General features: G+C 35.6%; 1 protein-coding gene across 1 annotated transcript in view; it reads right to left on the reverse strand.

Annotated features, from left to right (window-relative positions):
* LOC107014611 (cleavage and polyadenylation specificity factor subunit 1) overlaps positions 1 to 8,921 on the reverse strand; it is a 43,078-nt gene extending 34,157 nt beyond the window's left edge. The window contains exons 1-7 of the mRNA XM_015214589.2: positions 8,481 to 8,921; positions 8,238 to 8,384; positions 7,538 to 7,691; positions 6,426 to 6,558; positions 3,633 to 3,778; positions 1,964 to 2,059; positions 1,811 to 1,863 (exon numbers count right to left, since the gene is read on the reverse strand). Coding sequence (XP_015070075.1) covers positions 1,811 to 1,863; positions 1,964 to 2,059; positions 3,633 to 3,778; positions 6,426 to 6,558; positions 7,538 to 7,691; positions 8,238 to 8,384; positions 8,481 to 8,788 — 1,037 coding nt within the window. The 5' untranslated portion in view covers positions 8,789 to 8,921. The remainder of the gene's footprint in view (positions 1 to 1,810; positions 1,864 to 1,963; positions 2,060 to 3,632; positions 3,779 to 6,425; positions 6,559 to 7,537; positions 7,692 to 8,237; positions 8,385 to 8,480) is intronic.
* Between the last annotated feature and the right edge of the window lie 2,325 nt (positions 8,922 to 11,246).

An 11,246-nucleotide genomic window follows, 5' to 3' on the forward strand; every position in this document is an offset into this window, starting at 1 on the left:
AAGTAATCGTAAGGACGTATTACAAAATTAGATACAGGTTTGGGACCGATTCTCATTGTAGGAACTAAACAAATCAACACACTGCATTGAATGAGCAATCAAAGGAATGGATCTGCGCACAATTACTAAAGAAAAGGTAAAGAGCATGAAAATGGCATCAAAGAACAGCACTTATAGTGGAGTACAAATGAAACCAAATTAAATGTAAAAAGAAAGTAGTAAATCAGAAACAGCAAGCACATAGAAAATATCATAAGCTGCAAAATGGGCAGTTTGGATGACAAAACACATAAAAATGAATCTCAGAATCTAATTCATTTGACAATTCGAAGATCAATTCAAATATGACAAATCCATAGATTACCTGTGAGAATTAGGATTTGTGAAGCAAACAACCACCATTTTCAAGACCTATAGCTGTTAAGAGTCCCACACTAGTTAAGGATACAATGATTGTCTCTCCCCATATGATCTTAGACAATCATTGCCTTATGAGCTAGCATTTAGAGCTAAGCTAAGCTTAAGATTCAGTTCTTTACATGTAGCAAAGTTAGAACCATCCCTACAAATCCTTGCTCTTGGTTGACCCAATGTTGAACCCTATGCTTTGTCCATGTTCCAAGATGTCCATACCTGGAAGTGCAAGTATATAGGTTGACAGCATGGATTGTTGTCTTCCTATATCGTTTCTGGCAATCTTTGTAAAACCACATAATTTTGAACGCTTGTTCAGGCTAATTATAGCTTTAATGAAGTGAGAAAGGAAGCATGGAGGTGTATGAGAACCATAGCCCACACAAGGGAATCAAAGACTTTGGAGTATGTTAAAAACATTATTGTGTGTTGGAACCAGCCTGTGCACTTACTGCGCTATAGCACACTTGAGAGTGCCTCAGAGGTAGCTTACTGCCAAAACTGTGCAATAGCGCACGCAGCAGTGCACCTGGGAAAGTCTAAATAGGTGTTGAACCAGGATTTTTGTTCAAAAAAAAAACCCAGGCTAGAGCACGACTTGGAATTCATTCTTTTATCCCAAAACTTTTTCCCAACATCGAGGTAAGTTTTTAACAGCATTTTGGTGTAATTATAATTCTTATGCTAGCCCAAACATTAGAATCCTTGGAAAAAAAATTAGAATTGCAAGAGAAAAAAGAAAAACAAAAAGGGGCTAAGCTAGAATTTGAACTGAAAAGGCAAAAGGTAATGCCTTCACCCCATATTTAAATGTTGTTATGAGTTGAGATTATAAAGGGTGTTAGAGTATGAAAAATTGAGATTCTTCAGTAAAGGAGAAACAAGTGACTATAGATATTGTTGAACTCTAAAAGAGTATGAATTGATATGGCATAATGTTAACCCATTTAGATGGTGAGTCGTTAACACGTTTGGATTGAGTTGGAGCACACATTGTTCATAAGGAAGAAAGTGAGGTGGCTTAAGATACGTCTTCACTAATGTTATTTTCTCACAATGGCATGCCTTTAAAGTGTTCAATTAAATGTTCTAGAGTGCAACATATGTGTGAGAAAGTATTGGAGAAGAATATTATTGAATTGTGTCTGAAAGGAGCATCTATAGTAAGTTTACTCTTAAATTGATTGTATCAAGCCACCTTGTTACCAAGGTATTTGGCCTATGTTCCCCTCCCACTCGTAACCGATTCTACTAATAAACATGGTACAAGTTTATGCCAAACTCCCAGACCACACACACACACACACACAACAGGGGGTGAAAGCCTGGGTGAATGATTTTTGTAAGCAAAAAAAGAGAGGGAGAGGGCGGAGATACTGAGAGCTCAGGAAGAAACCTGTTATCGCCAAAGAAGGCAAAATTGTTCAACGCCAACGAACAAGAAGATGACTGCAAAATAGGCAGATCAAAGTCAGCACATAAAACATAGTAGCAAAAAGTTGTAAGAATATCATGAAGCATTAAGCAGTTTGTCATGAAGATAACAGACCTGGCTATGATAATGGATAGTGTTTGCACCAATTACAAGTACTCCACCAATAGGAGACGGCACAGCAAGAAGTTTATATGCATCATGAGGGAGATTCTGGAAAAAAAAAAGGAAATGAAGTCTACTGTAGGAAATATATAATTAATGGAGTAAGGTTCAAGCAAACATTGATAGTTATCAGAAATGAGCATGTCAAAATCTTGGAATGAGAAATTAAAACAAATGTCATCTTAGTGACACAGTTCAGCACAGGTTGTGAAGAGGCAAGAAGAACATGAGAGAGGAAAAACTTAAGGAAAATGGAAAACAATTCGGATAATAGGAACAAAGAGCTCATACAACATTTAACACAGCCTAAGATGTCATAAAACCAACAGCATGCTGAAGTTCTCTCTGCAAAATGAAACAGCAAGTTCACCGTTGTACATTTTCTAAAGTTGCAGAAAAAAAATGCCATAATTCTGGTAGGTTTACATGGGATAAGGATGATAATTCCGGCATAGGATTTAGGATTAACTTTACCTCATGATTGGTTTCAGCTATTAGCTAATCCCATATGGTATCCCCCCTTTTTTCTAAAATGATGGGATTGCTATCCCGTATAGACGGTGGGATAAAATAATCACATGGGGTATCCTAGCTTATCCTATCCCGCATACAAACGACCCCTTTAAAGAGGTAAAGTACTTTTGCATTATTCTCGTCAAATATTTTTTTTGAAATTTCATGATATATATTTGAATCATCAGCCTTTTAGTACTCGCTGTCCACCAAATCAACTCTCTCGTGATAAGTTGGAATCACATTTTCATTACCGAGGCCATGCTTGAAACATCTTGTGCTCCACACTATAGAACCTTAAGCTCAAAATTACTGTTTAACAGACTTAACAAAAAAAAGCAAACAAATCAAAATAAAATAAATTCTTGGTTCTTTTGTTAAGTAATGTGGTTTACTTTTGTACTGCAGGAAACAAAAGATGAGAAATATTTGCACCACAGGAAATGACTTATCAGTGGCAACAACAAAGTTACTCCGGGTTTAGGTTGTTTTCTTTTGTTTTTTGACAAGGTAATAAGTTGTATCAACATTTGGGCGAAAAAAAGTGCATATATACCAAAGGTATTCCAAAATGTAGAAAACTACAAAACAAAATGGTTTTCTACAAACTTCACCAATCTTCTACACAAACTGGTACTCCATGGATGCACCAAAAAGAAATTAGGGATAAGAGACTACTTCTCAATTTTAGAAAGTCCATCTCTATACCTTCAAAAGCTCTTCTATTAGATTGTTGATATGAGGAAAATATTTTGAGGGAAGTAATTGTAATTTGACTGACAAAAAGAAAACACAATAAAGAAGGAAGACAAACAAGATCAGAATTAGTATATGAGTTAATCAGCTAAAGGTTGTCATCAAGTGTAATTACAGTGATACCTCAATGAAACGGAAGGGATAGAACTTTTTAACTTAAGCCGCATTCTTGACCTTATTTCCCTCACCAAACCCAAACCCCAAAATAGAAAGAACTGTGATACAGTCATCATCAAGAAATAGCTCTTACTGGAGTGATCTCCTTTCTTTGTTGCCTCTTCTCTCTCTCTCTCCTTCAAGCTAATAAGAATATATATAAATAATGCTGGCAACAAAGATCATTGTAACTTACAGTGGCTGACCATATCAGTGGATGCTGCTTCAACGTTGTACTAATACTAAAGGCAGAGACCATACAAGTATGGTGTTTCCAAGAAACGCGCCCAGACCAAGTGAGTTCCCTTTCATGAAGGATAACCATGACAGGCTCAATATAACCTGCATAAAGGCACATGTCAAACTTCAAACTGGCAACAGTGGTTACTGCAGATGGTGGATGTGAGACATATAGGAGAAGAATATTATTGAATTGTGCGTCAACATTATTACATTGAGACCCTATCTACATTAGACTCATTTTCTAACTAGGACACTACATTATAATCCTTTTCCAAGTAGGATTCTATATACTATTTCTATACCTATTCCTATTCTAAGTAGGTTGTACTAAAAACCATAATTACAACTCATCAACAAAACAGGATATCTGAATCTAAAATCTAAATAGAGCCAAGAATCTCAATAATTGACTCAGTGTCCTCTAGGTACATCTGTTTGCACCAGAAACAAAAAAGCTTGATACGGTTCAATTTGATCTTCTGAAGATCACAACTTTTGCTCTCAAAACATCTATTGTTTCTCTCTCTCCAGATTGTCCACCAGATACATGCTGGGACAGACATGATTTTCCTGTATGGGTGAGGGTTGTTAAGAGAGTACGAAAGAAGATGGCTAATAGGTGATTTCTCGGCAGGACAGGAATGGACATATCATCCGATCGAAGCTTGCTGAGAAAAAGGATTTTCAAGATTCAAAAAGTTCCATGGTAAAAACACATTAAGTTTTGTGGGTGGGTTACCAAATGGAAGAGCTTGAGTTGCATTTTTTTGAAACTGGTAACGTGTGTGTGACACTGTGTATATAAATACATACTAGATATGCACCATAAAAGTGCTTCTTACAATTACAGAAACCCAAGCTTGCTTAAGACTACCCTTTCAGAAGGAACTTATGATGACAACTACTGATTCAGTCTCCTCTACATAGTTTTTTTTATGACTATGGTGTCCGCACCTCAACTAATTCAACAGGATATTTGTCATCTCCCACCAGGTACAAGGTAACTATGTCCACCAAGGCTAGAACATATCGGAAGAATCACCTACTTTTTTTTGTCTCCGCTGAATTTTGAACCTCTCTACATAGTTTCTTTCCACCAAAAATGAAACAAAAAAATACCATTCATCTTGACTCTCTGCACAGAACTGCTTTTGTCTTTAAAAATTCTATATCACCTCTCCTTCCAAATTGTCCACCGTATAAGAGTTGGGACAAGTTTCCACCACTTCTTTTGTCACACTGCACTACCATTATAGTTCCAGCACTTCAATAAATCACAGCTTGTTGCTAGCATAGACCATCTTTTTGTCCTACCAAGTTCAAAAAAAGTTTCCACGATTGTCCATCTAGAGGAGTTAGGTCGAGGTAGAAATGTACAACTACTATTTTCTCTGGCTTCACCACACATGCGACATCCAGAGCATAGATAGATTAAATCCCCTTATTGAAGTTTTCCTGAGTGAGACATGCTTTTCTTGCTACAAGCCAAGAAAAACAGCAGACTTTGTGAGGGGCCTTGGTCTTCCAGATGAACTTCCGTGGCCACAGGTCAACTGGGCATTTTCCCTATTCTGGTAGTTGTATGCAGATTTGACGTAGTAGATTCCATCACTTCCAGGTTTCCAAAATAGCCGAAAGTACCAATTTTTCCAACGAGCAACTTTTCAACAGAGAAGATTTTTGAGTTTTGAAGACCATCTCATGGTTCAAAATGGCTGAATTTAAACAGAGTTTTATCCGACCATTGGTAGCTGCTGTCTAAGCTGTCAAAAAAATCTTTAAACATTCCTTTTAACTCAACAGATTTGTGACTTTGTCAGAAAGGGAGAGCACCGGAGCTTCATTCACTCAACTCATTTTCTTTCTTTTTTTTCTTTTCAGATTTTGACTTTTTTTCCCTTTGCTAACCTGCTTTTGTATTATTGGTTGCTTTTGCCACAGCGAGCTGCATTCATGCATTTTATGTTGTCTAGAATAAGAAAATATGTGTTCAATTGGAACAATTTGAGTATTATTCCGGTATTTAATAGGTCGAGTCTTTAGTTGAGGTCTCTAACTGAAATATCCTGCCAAGTTTAGGGGCTGCCTATGCATTAGGCCAGTAAAATAATTAGATAGGAAAAGATTAAGATTATGAAAGAAACTGAAGGTCAATCCTGTTACCTTTTGTCAAGAAAAAAAAATAGAAGTCAATTAATCTTTTTCTCGTCAAATAGAGTTCAACAATATCAATTTCCATTGTGACAACAACAATCAAAAAAAATATTGTAACCAAGAAATCCCTGATGACCAGCTGGCACACAATCCAAAATTTGGAGGATATTGGGTCCACCCCTCTACCCTCTTCCACTTAAATACCATGTTTATGGTTCACAGTAGGGTTGAGACTCTTGTGGCATGCACATCACAAGCTACACCCTTACAACTAGACAACGCTCTGGAGGCACTAACGAAGTATATTTTCACAGCCAAGAGATATCATTCTACTACAGAAGAGAACAAAAATGTTGGACCAGTCGTGGTGTCTGATAAGAGTTATACAGGTTATAACAAAGTTTATCAGGTGTAAACATTGTGGAAAACAGAACTCCAGCATTGTCTAATTTTCAACCTTAGTTTTATTCTTGTAATACAAGTAAAATCACGACTTTGTCATAGTAATCTCTGAACAGTAATAAGAATCAATGAGGAAGCAAAAATTTAATTATAAAAAACAATACACAAGAAACAGCTAGGGTATACCTACCATGAAGAAATGTGAAATCCTTGACATGCCTAACATCAAGATCTCGTAAGGTGATGATATATGATGATTCAATGCGAGCTGAGGCACCTCCAGCACTAAAAGCACTGTCCTCACCAGCTAAGCTAGAGTTGACCTAAAATCAGAATACATCACTCGAAAATATAAGCAAATTGTTCAACCGATGGAAAGAGAAATAATTCATACATATTGATTTGATCTTTTTAATCACCCAAAAAGAACCCACACATTTCCTACAACCTTGCAACATTTTCACATAATATTCATAATTATGTTTTTTTGATAAAGATGATATTCATAATTTGGTATTGGTGAATTTGTACCAACTTTTGTGCCCCTAAATTATTCCACTGGGAACATGTCAAACAAACTACCACACGTTTCCCAAGTGATCTTATCTTTAAACCTAGAAATCCCCGTAGGCAATGGAGCACGGTCCGAAACTCGTTGGATAATGGGCCATCCCCTCTACCCTCCTGCAATTAAATACCTGGCTTTTGTCCCAAGCAATCTTGCTCACCAAACTAGAGCAGATAGGCTAAATTCCAGTATTGCACATGTATTCAAATTTGGGATCTCCAAATGGTCACTCATACGCCTCAACCACTACATCATCCCCTTGGTGACTATGCTAAACACAATACCATCCATTAAATCCCCCGCATATATCAAGAATATACAGACCATTGACAAAGCAGAGCAACTTACACCAAATATGTTTCTGTTTGACTTGATTAAAACAGTTCTTTGTTAGTATTGTGTGTGAAGATTAATCAGCTACCTCATAAATAATATTGTTCATACTATCCCTTTATGAAACCCAAAAAAATAATCAGTCAAAGTACATTATGACGTAAGTTTGATTCAAATTTCAGTAGATGGTTGTGCATGCAAGCCTATAATGGTAACTTTTGAATAAGATAATTGGAAGAAAGCTGGCCAGCAATATCCACCAATAAATGGTGTGAGCATGATTAGTCCAGAACAGTTAGGGTTTCAAAAGGATTAATTGGGATAGATACATCTTCAAAACGTTACACAATTTAAACTTCAGGTTAACTAAGGAAAAGAGAGGAAAAACAGCAAAAGAAAACCTCAGCAGCCTTGAGGACTATCATCTGCTGTTCGAAAGCAAAGACACCAGCACATCTCCCCTGCGGATCAACCTTGATAATAGGACCTTTGTCAAATGACTCTCGACCTCTTTTTAAATGAAACCAGTCTGGACCTTCGAAAAAGTGCATTGAGCTGGAACAAAGGAAGAAAAAGGAGATTCTAATGTAGTTTCTCAGATTTTCATGCTTAAATAGTAAAGAAACATGAAGTAAAAGGCAAATATACTTAATGTTCAGTGAATGGTTTGAGAATTCATAGGGTAGACGTTTAAAGTTACTATTTTGATGAATCTCATAAAGTTATGATTTCTCCAACTATAAAGCACAAAAAAAAAACATAAGAGCAAGTATGACATTGAACTCATGTTATAGGTAGCCATATAAATAATTGCAGACTCTTGGAATCTTTATTAAAGAGCCCATTCAGATATGCATATAGACATGAACATTGGGGAGCTCTCAGAGTTTTCTAAAACAGAATAACATGGGAGGTTCTTAAAGCTAACAAAGTTCACCACCTTGACAAGACGTCAACAATAACTTCATCTTTTTTTCTCGTTTGTGTTTTTCATTAAATAATTGTGGTGCCTGCCAGCTTTGGCACCTCCACTACTCCACTACACATCTTTTCTGTTATTTTGGCTCAATCTCTCATTTAAATGCATTAGCTGCAGGTTACCTGGTCCGAAGCCCATGAGTAGCATCATCAAACTCAAGAACAGACATTTTAGCATCTTCAAAAGATAAGATAATTGAATCCCTCCTTTTCCCACCATCAGCTCCTCCTGCTGTTATCACACCCATTGAATATATATTTCCATGTAACCTACACATGTTACACAAGAAAAAGACAAGTTTTTGAAACAGTAAAAATATCCAAATAAAAGAAATTCGTATGATTTGATATTTCAAACTGAAATACCTATAAGTGCAAACTAGCTCAAGTGAAGCAGCAGAAATTCCGGCCATAAGGCCACCACGTTTCACTACTTCGGCGGCATCCCTGGATGATGCTTGTTCAACCCTAATCAAGTAAACATCAAGCACATTTCCAGCTGAAACAACAAGGTTCGGCACGGGGCCGATTGGCTTGGTGGCTGGCCAATCGGAGTCGACGTCGGCTGTCTGAATTTGAGGGGTGATATCGGCGGCTGAGTGAGTGATAAAGCCGGAGGCGCAATTCTCGATGCCGGTGGGGCAATGCATTGTCTTACACGCCGCGAAACTCATCTTTTTCAGCTTCTACTGCAACCTTTTCTTGGCGAATTGAAGAGTGAAGAGTGAAGACTAGGGCTTTTTGGGGGGGGAAAGCTTAAACCCTTTGTTTTGGGTTTGGCAGGAGAATGAGTAAACTGAAGGTTCAGTGTCCGGTGAAAATACGTACTTAAACTATCAGTCACCTAGTTTTTTCAATCTAATTGACTAATTTTCAATCAAAGAGCGTTAATTCTAAGTTTTGAAATATTAAACAAACTTCATACCGCGTGAAATTTCACAAGTGAGTTGTGAAGAGCGGAAAATGTACTGAAAATTTTAGTTTTTAGATTATAAATAACAATATATTCAGTAAAATTTTACAAAGTGAACTGTGAAAAGCGAGAATATATGTAGATATTACTATTTTCTAGTAAAATATTATTTTTTCAGAGATTTTCGATTCAACTAAAACAATTTCACATATTGAGGAGAAGAAAATAGTGACAAAAATATACGAATTAATAAAGGAGGTCGTACAAAGTAGGATTGTTCAAAACTCAATCTAAATCAACAACTCAAATAAAAAAAGAGTATTAATTTATCGGTTTCAATTAATTTATCAAAATTGATGTAACCCCCCATAAAATTCATGAACTTTATTTGTTCAACGGATTAAACTACAATCTCGGCAATAAATTAATAAATTATATTTATATAATTGGACAAATAAAGTCTTTGAATTAAGGTTTAGTTTCATAATTTATTTTTGGAAAAAAGGTCTAATTTTAGTCGAAATTGTTGTTACATTACAAAACTTTATGGAGGATCTTTTACCCCTGCTCTATTCAATAGTATTTTTAAGGTATATATGTATCTACATGGACACGTTACTATTTATAATTATGCAATATTTATGATGTTCACATGGCACATATATACCTTTAAAATACACTACTAAACAGTGTAGGGGTAAAAGGTCATTTTCAAAGTTTAGTATCGTTACAACAATTTTCGTCAAAGTTCGAATATATTTTGGATCTTTTTTCCTTACTTTTGGTTATATCAAAGTAGAGATATTCAAAATCGAAATCGAAATAAATAACTTGAATCGGAAAAAACTACTAGTTCAATAATTTTGATTACGATTTTGATTTTTTTTATTAACGTATTTGAGGTTTTTTCTTAACAGATAACCTGATAATAAATTAGTAAACTATATTTTGTATCATTAGATATATAAAGTCTTTGACTTGGAGTGTAGTTATACATTTTTATTTTTATTGTCTCAAGGTAGCTAGGTTTGTTCAAAATCGAATTAAAACAAATAATATGAATTAAAAAGATAGTATCAGTTAAGCGGTTTTGACTATTTAGTAATTGACCGGTTTAAAGGTTTTTTTCTTCACGAGTTAACAGATGACATGATGATAAATTAATAAATTATATTTGAATCATTGGATATACATAGTCTCTGACTTCTCATTTAGTTTCATATATTTTTATTATGGTTGTCTCAAAGTAGGGTTATACAAAATCAAATCCAAATCGAAAAAAAATTAGCGATCTAATTTTTTTAATTATCGGATAGTTGATTCTTAACAATTTGAAGTTTTTTCTTGTAACGACCCGTTAGGTCATTTTGAGTACGAGAACTATATAGACTCTTCCCCTAAATTTTAAATGGTAAATTTTGAATTATTTGCTTAACTACAATTATTTAGTTGGTGAGTATTTTTTTAAATAAATAATTTTTAGTTGATTGTAAATGGTCAGGTCAGGAATTTATGTAAATGAAATTACGTGGATTATCAAACATATACTAGCTATTAGCTAACATATCTATAATTTCTGGAGTGTAAACATGTCACCACCGAAATCTAGACCCCAGACGAGACCGGCGTCGTTGACCTCTCAGAGGTCGCAGACAAGCCTACATACGTCATTCTTACTTCTTTGAGGTTAATTTTAAATGAAAATTTGAAACTTTTTTGCTTCTAACATGCTTACTAAACATTCTACTACATACGTAATTGTTCACCATCAACCATATAACATTAAGATCATCAAATGAAAGAAACAGTTTATTATAACGATAAAAATGTACTTGCCAAAATGGCACCAATACAATGTCTGAACAAAAACGGGAAAGAAACGCTAATGGAACATACTCCACTAGCTCAATCCTACAACTAAGCTAAAATGTAAATGGGCAAGCATCCTCAAAAGCATGAGGGTCTACCACGTCCGGATGAATGATCGACGTCCGGATAGTTGCAGCGTTGATCCTGTAGCTCTAGCGTCCACCTGTGCCTGCGCCTAAAAGTTTAGAGTTGTATAGGGTTAGTACACACTTGTACTAAGTATGTGTATATGCAAGCACACACCAAGGACATGCATGAGTAAGATTAGCTCTTTCCTAACAACATGATTATAGAAGGTCAAGTCAGTGGACTTGCTTAATTGAGATTAGGAAAGTATGTGAGCTTTCCAA

The sequence above is a fragment of the Solanum pennellii genome, chromosome 3 (genome assembly GCF_001406875.1).
Source record: "Solanum pennellii chromosome 3, SPENNV200".
NCBI lineage: Eukaryota > Viridiplantae > Streptophyta > Magnoliopsida > Solanales > Solanaceae > Solanum > Solanum pennellii.